At 42.0% G+C, this 12,869-nt stretch overlaps 1 protein-coding gene across 2 annotated transcripts; it reads right to left on the bottom strand.

The window, feature by feature from the left end:
- Positions 1–2,609: 2,609 nt before the first annotated feature.
- Positions 2,610–11,070, bottom strand: aaas (achalasia, adrenocortical insufficiency, alacrimia). 2 transcript variants are annotated; one of them, XM_017409412.3, is made up of 16 exons: positions 10,928–11,070; positions 10,642–10,778; positions 10,366–10,493; positions 7,988–8,043; positions 7,812–7,903; positions 7,691–7,737; positions 6,914–7,012; positions 6,549–6,692; positions 5,539–5,784; positions 5,259–5,319; positions 5,082–5,172; positions 4,857–4,950; positions 3,750–3,817; positions 3,581–3,662; positions 3,410–3,494; positions 2,610–2,835 (listed from the first exon to the last, which is right to left on the bottom strand). In XM_017409412.3, exons 2-16 carry the CDS (start codon positions 10,747–10,749, stop codon positions 2,680–2,682), a joined length of 1,557 nt encoding a protein of 518 aa, XP_017264901.1. In that variant the 5' UTR covers positions 10,750–10,778; positions 10,928–11,070; the 3' UTR covers positions 2,610–2,679. The 2 variants fall into 2 exon arrangements, with proteins under 2 accessions (XP_017264901.1, XP_037832725.1); XM_037976797.1 differs by lacking the exons at positions 10,366–10,493; positions 10,642–10,778; positions 10,928–11,070 and adding an exon at positions 10,255–10,321.
- Positions 11,071–12,869: the final 1,799 nt, after the last annotated feature.

The raw sequence follows: 12,869 nt of genomic DNA, 5'->3' as shown, positions 1-12,869 counted from the left end.
CTGAGGACAAACTAAACCAGGGTGGGTTGTTGTCTCGATGTGTGTGAGGGCATGTACATTTCTTATTTTATGTTTTTTTGTTTTTTTTTGAATAAATTTTATTCTGATAAGTTTTGTTCTTGTTTTGTTATGCCTCTGATTGATGTACATTGGAAAATAAAAGGAAAACCTAATTCAGAAAAAACAGTGATTTTTTAAAATTTTTATTATTTTATTTGTTGAGTTTTGAATAAAAACAGAAATGGCGTGCGGGGGTGTACTTCTTTCATTAACTCTTGAAGTCAGACACTCCTCATCATTGTTTCTTAATTTCTAGAGCAATGATTGCCAAAGTTGGGGTCGGGACCCCAATGTGGGTCACCCAACACCAAGTAGGGGTCCTTAGATAATCTCCAGATATCCACCTACAATTTAAAACTTCGTTTTTATTATATATTTGCACCATAATTGTGACAGAGAATTGAAATACAAATCATAAATTGATTTTAAAAAATAGCATAACGGATGTTAGGACTGTTTGTTTAGTCATTATGCTCTTATTTAACAGGGTCAGTACCTTTATTGGATGTTTAAACAGCCAAAAGATGGGGTCACACATCTTTGTCACTATTAATTTATGGGTCGAAAGCTGAAAAGTTTGGGAACCGCTGCTCTAGAGGAGTCAGTGTACCAAACACACAGCTGCAGGCCTATTTGTCCTTACTGTGACTTCATTTTCTTTCTTTTTGGTCAGTCCTCAGTAATAAAAGCTTGGCCTAAGCTTTCACAGGGACATAATATATTCAGATATTCTGCCCGTCATTTAATACAGGTTACAGAACAATGATAAAAAGAGGCAACACATGAATAATTAAAGTAAAGGCCTAGCATATCTTGAATGAATTAATGCCTTTTTACGTGCATCCAGTGAAGACTTTGATTAAAATCTGTTCAGATACTTTGCTAACATAAAGACACGTTTGACTCCAGTAGTTTTAAATACGATCAGTCAGTGCTCAGAGTATGTATTTGGAAAGACTCTCAGCTACTTCTACACCAAGCTTTAGACAAGTATCTGTAAAACGTGCTGAGTTAGAGCCATTTGTCGAGGTTGCTTAGCGGTGGTGACCATCTTGAACCACATTAATCAGCTGCAGATGCACATCAGATTATTACTTTCTGAGAGTTTCATTGAAATCAGTCGACTGGTTCGTGAGATATTTTGCTAATACTACAGACGCAAACACAGACACTGGTAAAAACATTATCACCCTTCAGAAGATCACAAGCTTCTTAAACCAGCCTTTGTTTTGCCTATTTTCACTTAATAGTTAAACAAAGAATTGAGGGACTGACAATCAGGAGATTTATTCGAACCACCATAACTCAGTTTCACATGGTTTGTAATCTGGAGAGCAACATTTATGTTTCCTAGTTACAGGATTACAACCTCACAGCTCAGGTCAACATGTTTTTAAAACATCGGACAATCAGACAATCTGACTCCAAGCAGGTTTCTCTGCGCTGTGATTCCAGGGGTTTGGGGAAGTCATGAAACTGACATGAAGCGAATTTGGACCCTTTCCACGGGCTGTGTTGGTATTTGCTGCAGATGTACACGAACACATCTTATCTGACAGTTTTTCGGCGTGCACCCAGAGCACAGACACTCTGCTTACAATCAGCACACAGCAGATATTTGAATAAAGAGTTACAGATATATTCACCGTACAGTAAAAACCTGCATCTGTATTAAACTCTTATCCTGCAGATTGACTCAAATATTAGTCATAAATCTCACAATGTTTCTAGTGTGAACTATAATTCAGCATCCAGTTTTTTTTATTTCTTACTTTGTTCTATTTTAGCTTTCTTCAACAGTATCTTTCTCTTTGTCACGCTCCCATAAAGCTCAGGCTGGTGAAGAACCTGGACAGCAGTTGTTATCTGTAGTCTGTACATCTCACCTGCTGAAGCAGATCTCCTTCAGAATCACAGGGGTCTTGGTGATCTCTCTCACTGTTCTCCTTCTTCACTCAGTTTCTGAAGACGTTCTGCTCTTGGTAGATTTACACACGTCCCATATTCCTTCCAGTTCTTGATGATGGATTGAACAGAACTCCTGGGGATGGTTAGGACCTTGGAAATCCTTCTGTATCCATCCTCTGACTTGTACTTTTTAATAATCTTTTCTCTGAGTTGAATTAGTTACTTTAAAGGGGGTGAATGATTTAGTCACTTGTTTTCTGTGACATATTTCTATTTAATTGGTAATACCCTGTAGAAAATAAATTTCAATTTGACACTGAAGTTTAATTTTTGAATTATTTTGTAAAAGCCAATATATAATGAATACTTTTTATAGCTAACCTTTTGATACATAAAGCTTTTAACTAGTGTTCTCCTCCTTTAAGCTAGCATTTTAGTGCTTTTAGGTAGCATATTAGTTTTTAGCTGGTGTTTTGCTCCTTCCAGCCATTAGCGATTTGCTTCTTTTAGCTACCATTTAAGGTTTTAACTGACGTTTCACTCCTTTTGACTTCAACAGCTTAGTTTCTTGCACCTTCGTAGAAAATTGAATTTCTCTGGCTTCTTTGTCAAAAATACAAATCAAACTAAAGATACAGGAGGAACTTTCTACAGTTTTATTTAACATGTCATGATGAAAAAGAAGATCTGGGGACTTTGGGCGCCGGTCGGTCAGGAGATGAGCTCCGTAAAGAGCGACTGAGTGGAGAAGTCGGCGGGCCTCTCCTGGGGGTGAGGCAGCGGGGGACTCCCACTGAGGCCCGCGTGGGGCAGGGAGGTGCTCAGGAAGTAGAAAGGCACGTGGGTGATTCTTCCACTGGACCAACACTGAGAACAGACACAGACACATTAATCTGGAGCAGGTGGAGGAACCGCTTGGCTCGTTCGTTTCCTCTGCAGGATAACACATTTAGATTTACTGCCTGAGGAAAAAATAAACAAGAGCAGCGGTGATGAATGTTTCTCAGCTGACAACAGGTTATTTAATCCAAGTCGAACCCTGTGGTTTGTTTAAGAGTCAGATTGGAATAAAATATTACAACAAATGTGTGCTGTAATCAAAGCTAAAAAAGGTTGAACAAAACATCTGCATGGGTGACTTTTTGGTCCCCGGGTAGAAAATAAAAGTGGCTTTAATTTAATAGATGTTGTGGAGATCTAAACACGATGGGATTAATGGTTCTATAGTTGGCAAAAACTCTGAAAAGGTATGATATATCGTAATATAATGTACCTCTTGCAGGTAGAAGAAAATACTTGTAAAATGTAAACATTTTTAAGCCTTTCTTGAAAATAATGACTGTCCCTTTCTGGTTTCTTAAAGATGGTGAGCTGCTCTTTTATTGGTTGAACCTAAACATACCTAAACAGAAAAAAGGCACTTTTTAAAGGGAATACTGACCACAGTAAGCAGAGCTCCGTGTCGGAAATTTGGGTGGAAGTGCATCAACCTCGGCTCTGTGCCCGGCTCGCCTTGAACAAAGCCACTAAAACAAGCGGGAGTGGTCAGTTTGTGCAGGTAGGAAAAAAACAGAAACGTCACAGAAAAAAAACAAAGACACCACGAACGAACCAGGGTAACAGCTCGAAGATGGGGTTGGCTCTCGTTTTGAAGACGGCGATGATCGCGGGTTGGTTCGCTGCTTGCGGATCACCTGAGAGGGACGAACGAGAGTGAGACAAGTCATTTCAACCTCAACGCCGGTGAGCTCCGGGAAGGCAAACCAACGAAGAAGAGCGACCTTTAAGAAGCACAGCGAGCCGCTCCCCTCTGGGATCCCAGGCCACAGACTGAATCTCCCCGCCAATGCTGACAAACACAGAAAGGAGACAGGAAGTGACACAAAACCCTGATCAACACACTGCATGGTAACAAGTTTTACTTTGAAACACAAAAGACCAAAGATTCATGGGGAAAAAAGGCAAAGTTTCATCTAAATCTGATGTCAGAGCAACCTGTGTACGTTGATTTTTACCAATTTGTGTGGCTCAAGAGGTAAAATTATTTATTTTTATTTCAACACTTTTTATGTCTAATTTATTCTAATTTTTAAGTCTTACGGTTTTTAAGCCTCGAGCATTATTCCATGGTTCTGGTTATGTTGATGTGTTCTTACTTTTTACAGTAACCAAACCTAACTTTATCTGCAATTTGTGGCCTTTTGTGAAAACACAGATGGGGATAAATTTGTTGGTACCCTTCAACAACAACAATAATAATATTAATAATAATAAAAACACAACATAACTGGTTAAAAAGCTCCAGTTTGGTCTCACCAGCTGAAAGGATATTTTCCCTAGAAACTTGTTTGTCAACTTCCTGTCTGTCTGTTTGTGTTTTTCTGTCCCCAGTGGAGCCTCTTCTTTCCTGGGGCTCATTACGATTCAAAATGTGACAGAAAGTATCTTGATCTTAGAGGTCTTGGGTGGTTTCCTTGGCCCTTTTTCGACCACTATCCGGCTGATCGCATTACCTCTTGCGCCCACATCCTGGGAGGTTGGCTACAGTCCCATAAACCTTACACCTTTTAATAACACTGTCAGCTGTGGTCAGAGGAACATGAAGCTGGTCTTGTAGCCTTTAACATGGATATCTATGATCTTCTTTCTGAGCGCCTCAGGCAGCTCTGGTCTTTGCTTTCTCTGCTCCATGTTCGGTGTGGTCCACACACCTGAAACCAAACCACCCAGTGGCTGTTTGTTCCCTTTAGTTACTCTGAAAGGCCGATGAAAAGCCACTTGCGAAACTAATTACACAACTATAAGGGTACCAACAAATGTGTCTGTACCATTTTAGTTTTTCTTTCAACAAATGATGGCCGACGGGTCGTTTAGTCACGCTCTCTTACATGATGTCTCCATCTGGTGTTTTGAAGGTCGTCTCTGATAGGTCGGCCACCACGGCTGCTGCCTGCGGCCCTTTGATTGAGCTCGAAGGTACACCTGAAGAAAAACACGTCACACGTAATGTTTTTTTTTTTTAAATGACTCTTTCACATAACAAGCTGCCTGCACATGTACAAGTTAATCAACAAGCAGCGTAAGTTTAGTTCGTGCCGGCTGAGATTTTTAACCTGGCGTTCCAGTGAAGGTCAGAGCGTAGATAACAGTCTCTCCTTGAACGGTGAAAAGAAGTCGACTCCCATCGGGACTCCAACAGCCAGACTAAACGAAACAGCTCAACACGTCACTTGGAGAACATCCTGTCAGCCAAGTGAGCGAAAAGTTCAAACGCGTTAACGAGTTCCCACCTGGCAGCGTCCGTTTATACAGGGCCAGCGCTCACAGGTCCACATCCTGGTCTCCCAGACCCTGAAGGAAGAGATTTATTCTCTTATCTGTGTGGAAAAGCTTTCCACGCAGCAAATCCCCTCACATGTTCATAAATATTCATGAAAGGAGGGCCAACCTCAGGCAGCGGATTAATAGAAAAGTGGGTTTTTACTTAAAAATGTGCGACAGCAGGTTTAAAAGGGGAGGAAGATCGAGGAAGCTTCTGATATCGGAGGGTTTAAAAAAAAAAAATCTAACCTGAACAAGGCGGACGGCGTGGAAGCCAGGACGTGGCTGCCGTCTGGCGACCAGGACAGGAAGGTGACGCCGCCTCCTCCGACGCGCTGGAGGAGCACACAGCTCTCTGCGGCAACGTCCCAAACCATCATGGCCGTGTCCATCGGCGAGGCCGACAGGAGGAGGGAGCCGCTCGGGGACCAGGCGATGGACGTGACGGGAGCGTGGCCGGGGTGGGACAGAACCTGAGCGCAGCCGGACGAAGGCCTGAGCGGGTGGACACGAGGGACAAACGGGTGGATTAAACACAAACTGCAGCTCAGTGTTTTAGTGCTGCTGCAACTTTAAATCAAGAAAAGTTTAGTTTGCAGAAATAAAACTTTAATGATAAGAAAACACGGTTAAAACTTTTACTCAGATCTCTGAATAACTCTCAGCTCCTACCACGTTTTAGCTCAGTATCTGTAAAATTGTCATTATAGCCATTTTTGTGTTAACTAATATTAATTAGCTGTGGTGGCCATTTTGAATTGTTTTGGCTCTAAAAAGGTAAGCTGTTGTAGATATACATCCAGTGATTATTTCCTGATATTAAACAGTTTTCTCTTAATGTTTCTCTGATGTCTGAAAACACTCTTTTACTGCAAATTCATCTGCACTGTAAGACCTGTGCTGATTATTTGTTTTAGAAAATAAAATAAAATTATTTAACCGTTTTATTGATTTAAAATGAAGAAAAATGTCATTCTATGTAGTTTTTTTTACTGCATTTAAAATTAAAACTGTCACTAAATATACCCTTTTTAAATTTTTAAGATATATATTACACAACCTTAATGCTCAGCTCATAAATATATAAAAAATAAAGGAATAAACATCTTCTAGCAGGAGTGTCTGTATTTTTTTTGCTCCTGGCAATTTTATACGTTTCACAGGAGAAATATCTGAGATCTTAACAACAGTCCAACTTTATTTTTAAACTCTAAGCACTTCTCTCTTAAAGAGCCAGAGAGGCCCTGGGTTGTACACACCGGGTGGACAGGGAGCAGGGGTCCACGTGCCACACCAGTAAACAGTTCTGGCAGGCGATGGCGAGCGCAGACGCACACAGAGGCTTCCACTGCACCGCCGCCACGTTCTTCTGCAGACGGTGCTTCAGCGTGGGCATTATGGCACTGAGGGGAGAAAAAGCATGACTGATAAACAATTATCTGCCTCGTTACATTTGATTTATAAATTAACGTCTGCCCGGTTTGCTTCAAAAGTTCCTAAAGTCTGAGTTTAACTGAACTACTGCCTGCTGGAATAAACATGGCAGCACTTCGGACCGACAGCTGTGAACGCCTGCCTTCATCTTGGCGCCACTGAGCTCTTTTTAAGGCTTTGGTTATGGTACCTTTTAGGATTGTAGATCTTGATGGAGTCGTCCAATAAGGCGACAGCAAATTTGTCAGTGTGAGGGTGCCAGGCGAAGGCTCGAACCACACAGTCGGGCCTGGGAACACAGGGAGGAAACAAAACGAAGGAAGGATGGAAAATGTACAGAAATGTTACACATTGACTAAACTGTGTCGAGCTTCAATTAGCTAGCCTGCTTGTTAGAGATTATTTTAATGACAAATGACTGAATTATTATTAAGAAAACACTTCAGCTGATCAACTTCTTCACGATAAAGAAGATTTTTAGCACCTACAGAAGAAAAATTAAAGGTCTAGCCATCCTTGAAGGAATGCATTTCAATCTCCACTTAAATCTAAGGTCATCTAAAGTTACAAAGTTACAGCCATTTTGGTCAAACCTTGAAAATTACTTTATTTGCAATCCGTTAGTGCTGTGAATGACTCTCAGCTACTACCACATCAAATTTTGGCTCAATATCTGCAAAAGTCACTGAGTTATATCCATTTCTGTGTTTTCAAAGGTCAGTTGTCTGTGGCAGCCATCTTGAATTGGACTGACTTCCAAAGTTCATCAGTTGTAAATGCAAATGCAATGATAACTTTTTGAGAGTTTTATTCAAATCTGTTCACTGGTTCGTGAGATATTTAACAAACAGACACAGCGGACTCCAACAGTTAAAGAAAGAAGGTTCTTGCGTGATTTTATTAGCGTTCGCAGTACGAATCTGACACAGTCAGAGGCAAAAATACAGATTACCGAGCCGACACTTACCAGTTCAGTACCTGTGAAAACTCGGCGATCATGTCCTCGCTGCTCAGCTTTAAGAAACAAGCAGATTCATGAATAACCAACCTTCTGAGCGAACACATATCTGACCGCGAGGCACGCTTACTGTGACGTGGGGAAACACGGAACCGTGGAACGAGGAGATCCATCGGAGCAGCGCCAGGATGCAACCGGACGTCATTGACAGCCACTTCGGCACTGGAAGAGTTTCAGCAGAGTGAGTGCGTTTGCGGGGAACACCACGAGGAGCGTTAAAAACCACCACTTCAGTGCATCACGTACCCTCCGTGTGTGAGGTGGTAACTTCATTGAGCAGCCCAGTGAGCCCACCATCCCGCCTGCAGCAGACAGAAGGTTAACAAATTATCTCTTAAAGCCACAGAGTTATTATCTCTCAAAACATTCCTTAAAGACTGATACCAGCTGCTGCACGCAGAGAAAGGAACATTAAGAAAAAAAACAGTCTGGTGATTTGCATGACTGAGGTGCAGATGTATCCTTTCATTTAGCTGGGAAGCTTTTCTGTTCAGAGGAATCTTTTTTTTTTTTTTTTGCTCTTTTGAAACTTTGGACTGAAAGCAGACGCGCACACAAAGAAGGTAGAACATCCGTGGTTACTCAGAGCATCATTCAGAGGTTCAAAAATCACAACTGGCTCAAAAATTGCTAGAAACTCTCAGTGTTTCTGGGCAGAAACGCTCACATTTTATACACCTGGATATATATTTTACAACCAGATGGTGTTCTAAAGGAGACGTCAGCTCAAACCCCAGAAAAGAAGAATCAAAACTCAAACTATTGATGTAAAAATTAAAACCACGGACTGCATGGTGATTATGTTTCTCAAAAATGTGATTAAAATCCTGAACTATAGGTGTAACCTTTCTGTCAAACACTGAACTCAGCATCCCAGTAAACAAAACAGGCTCTTTATAAGAGTTTGAGCCTCATTAACACAGGAAAATGATGCAGTTGTATCACTTTTTATTTATACTAATATTATATAAGCTTCAGATTCTAACGCTGAATGATCGCTGATCGAGAAAACCAAGCTCACCCACAAAGAAATCCACAAATATGAAACTCTGTGTAACCATAAATCCAAACACATTTCCGTTGTACAACCCGATGAAGGTGGAATTGAGCGCACATGGGACACCTCCCCTGAGACGCTTTCATTTAAATAGATAAAATATATCCTGCATGTGGGATTCTCCTCTCAGCACGATCAAAGATCCTGACAACATGCAGGGAGAAGAGGAACGTCACAGAATGCGAGGTGAATACGCTCTTTCATGAGGCAGAGGCTTGACACGTTGTCCTCTGGCATTAGTGCTGAGCGCAAGAGGAGTGACAGTGTGTGTGAAGGTGTCAATGTAGTTCAGAAAACAGGTCAGAGATAAAGGTGGATTAATTATCTGACTCTCATCTGTTAATGTTAGACACCACTCACATGGATTACACACAGTGGTTTTGTAAACAAATGCAAAAGTGTGCTTAGGGAAAATGTGAAGCTGATGCATTTCAAACTTTACCGATGTGTTTATTGACATCTAATAATTACTGGGGGGACAGTGGTTTAGGGAGGTCCTGTAACCTCTGTCAGTCTCAGTTGTGTCCTTGGGCGAGACACTTCACTTGGATTGCTTACTGGTGGAGGTCAGAGGGCTCGGTGGCGCCGGTGTGATGGCAACCTCACTTCTGTCAGCCCGCCCCAGGGCAGCTGTGGCTGCAATGTAGCTCACCACCATCAGTGGATGAATGGGTGAATGACTGAATGTAGTGTGAAACGCTTTGGGGTCCTTGGACTAGATAAAGAGTGATACAAGTGCAAGCCATTTACCATAAACACAGAGGCTCCCGGGGGCTCCAAAACTGTAGTTTAATCAGCAAAAAACAGGAAGTCACTGACTTGAACCACTGACTAAGACAAGATGGTCGCACAGGCTCGATGTGCATCCGGGGGGGTCACCAAGAAGCCCCACATCCCACACCAACTTTTAGTGAGTTCCCAACCGTGCTGTTCATTACAACGAATGAATCGTGCGTTGGAACCAGGCCATGTCACCGCAATATTGGTTAGTTGCATTTGAGCACATAACGTGGCAGACATACGAATAATTCCATCCTGCACAAATGGCTCGGCTCGGCTCAGGGCAGACTGGCACAGTCCTGATCCGTCCGCCAGCTCCCTCTGAAATGCCCCCAATGCTAGGACCATGGCGAGGAGCTATATGCCAAGACCGGCAATAATATTAACAATAATAATACAGAAAATTTCTAACAAGGCTAAAAACCATTGTTATTAAAGGTATTTTCTGCACCACTTTGTGCACGCTTTAACATCCACTCTTTAATGGAACACACCTGTATGCATTAATTGCTCATTGTGTGCACATTAACTTATTTCACACCATTACTAGTTTCCCAGCATACCTTCTAAGTGTAGCCAACGGACCAATAACTGTAGAAGCATGCGTACGGCAGCCGTGAAATTGTTGTGGGGCTGTGTACTTTTCATTACTGATCCCTCTGTAAAAAAGGCGTACCTTGGCATACGAGGCCCCAGTGAGAAAACACCGAGCAGGTGAGTTTACCAGCTGGTTCAGAAATCTTGTGCTGCACAGGGCTGAACACCCCGGCAGGCTGAGGTTTCCTACCATGCTGCTGCACTCCTCATCCACAGTGTTTCAGAGTGGTCCAGGAAGGCTGCTTTACTGCTGCTTTCTGTGCGACTGTGGAGCTTCAGGGACTCTCTGGGAAAACTCAGGCTCAGAGGAATCAAGTCCTGCACGTACAGAAACAAGACACACCACAGAGAATTTTAACAGGACGCGCAAATGTGTATTTAGACAAACGAGGGTGACATGACCACTAAAAAACAGGTAGCATTAACACAGCATTACATGAGGAAGCAGCCCCCATCCTGGGCTCACCTGTTTGAGCTCCTCGGTGGTGCTGCTCCCGGACAGCAGCTCGTTGTTGGACTCACACAGGGTGGTCTGTCCGGAGGGCAGCGGGGGAAACAAAGCCAGAGAGCACATCCTCCCCACGGCCGAAATCCTGCTTCACCCTGGAGACACCCGTCAGCTCAAACAAGATGTTTACATCTCACAGTTCATCGTATTCTAACGTGTTGAGTTTGCTAACTAGCTAATAAGTGCTGCTGTAGCTACTACTTAGCGCTCAGCTAAGCGTTCAGAACAAAACCCCTGTTATTACCTTTTAATGTCGTCTCCACGGCGTGGTCTATTATCATCCAAAGACTTCCTAAAAACATATAAAAAAGTTTAATTGTAGCACTCTTTCCTACTTTCAGCCAATCCCGCCGTGTGGGCTACGGTAAGCGGAAAGGGTCAAAAAGGCTGGAGTTTTGGTACGGCGCACCAACTGAGGAAACCTCGACGTGCTGCCCCCTTCAGGACACAGACCGGCACTGCAGCCAAACTGTGGCAAAAAAGAGAAAACCAGGCGCTTCTCACCCTCAGTTTTGACAGAGGAAATACAGAAATTATATCATTAGGACGTTAAAAAATTGAAGGAGAGTCTATCCGTGACTTTTAAACTGAGTTTAAAGGATGAAAAAATAAAGTGAAGTCACAAAAAAAAATATATTTGTATGATTTTGAGCTCTCTGTCTCATTTGTAACTTGTCATTATTACATTCTTGAGATAAATTTGAAACTTTTGAATGCAAATATTTTGAATGATTTGAAAACATCTTCTTGTGCATGAAATGGCATTCAATTACTGTAATAGTTATCATCATCATGATCCGTCCTGCTGATGCTTTGTACAAGCCTAACTTTGAAAAAGTTGTGACTTTGTGCATAATGTAAATTAAAAACAGAATGCAATGATTTAAAAAAATCTCATAAACTAATATTTTATTCACAACGAAACATAGTAGGTAATTTTGAATTTTATGGCAGCAAGACATCTATAAAAAGGGAAGCACCCTCTCGTTCTTTAACAATAACATGTAAACATCTAGACTCTGAGGAGGGCAGCTGCTGGAGGTTTTGGAGGGGAATGTTGTCCCATTCTTGTCTGATGGAGGTTCTAGTTGTTCAGCAGTCCTGCGTCTTTGATGGATCTTTTTGTTTCATGATGCACCAAATATTTTTATTGTGATATGAGAGGTCTGGATTGCAGGCAGGTCAGTTCAGCATCTGTACTAACTACTATGAAGCCCTGCTGCTGTCATGGATGCAGTATGTTTTACTGAAATATGCAAGGCCTTCCCTGAAAAAGAAGTTGTTCTAGAACCTGTATATCTGGACATCAAATGTTGACTTTTAGCCTCATCCTTTGAGCTCAGAGATATCTCCAGTCTTGAAATCTTTTAATTATATTGTGAACTGTAGATGACTGGATATTTAAAATCTTCCCATTTTTCCATTGAAGAACATTATTCTGATAATCTCACACTGTTTTTAGACACAATTCTTTGCAGAGAGGTGAACCTCTTCCCATCTTTACTTCAGCCTCTCTAAAATACTCTTTTCTGACCTGCTGCCAATTAACTTAATTAGCTGCAAAAAGCCCCTAAAGCTGTTTCTTCTTCCTACATCCTACTTCTACAGCCTTTTGTTTCTCCTGACACATCTCTGAGACGTGTTGCTGTCATCAAATTCAAAATTACCTTATTTGTTTTTCCTAAAAATGGTACAATTTCTCAGTTTAAATTTCCGATCTGTTTGCTGTGTTTCATTGTGAATAAAATATGAGTTTATGATATTTGCAAATCATTGCATTCTGCAAACATTTTGGAAGTGGGGTTGCACAATGTGTTACTGTTGACTTGTTTGATGTGTCAAATGTCACTTAAAAAACTATTTTGATGTGTTTAGGTAAACATTGCACAATTATAATTGTTTGGGTTTTGTCAGCCCTATTTGCAGATAATGATGTAATCTTTCCCTGCTCCTGTGTATTGGATCACCAGCAGCATCCCGACGCCGCTCTGTGTTCACAGATTTTCAGAATGAACAAGAAGCAGGAGGTTTGTTCGGTTTTTACTATTATTATCTTCGGACGCGGTGCCGTGTTTGGCGCCCCCTGGCGATACGACCCGCACCTCCGTGACGTCAATTCAGCGCTGGGAAGGAGACAGCGCTCCTCTCCCCCCTCCCCGCCCCTTAACCTCCCCCTCCCTCCCCCC

This window comes from Kryptolebias marmoratus, linkage group LG8, assembly GCF_001649575.2.
Source record: "Kryptolebias marmoratus isolate JLee-2015 linkage group LG8, ASM164957v2, whole genome shotgun sequence".
In the NCBI taxonomy this organism is placed as follows: Eukaryota; Metazoa; Chordata; class Actinopteri; order Cyprinodontiformes; family Rivulidae; genus Kryptolebias; species Kryptolebias marmoratus.
Note: the sequence above shows the minus strand (reverse complement) of the source record. Positions and strands in the feature narration are given on the sequence as shown.

What these genes read in the sequence shown, in the direction of transcription:
- aaas (XM_017409412.3), bottom strand. Translation starts at nt 10,749, where the DNA reads ATGTGCTCTCTGGCTTTGTTTCCCCCGCTGCCCTCCGGACAGACCACC. An exon ending in TTTTCACAGGTACTGAACTG is followed by an intron (nt 7,013 to 7,690) that starts GTAAGTGTCGGC and finishes CTGTGTTCCCAG; the next exon opens with GCCCGACTGTGTGGTTCGAG. An exon ending in GCTCGCTGTGCTTCTTAAAG is followed by an intron (nt 3,663 to 3,749) that starts GTCGCTCTTCTT and finishes CGTCCCTCTCAG; the next exon opens with GTGATCCGCAAGCAGCGAAC.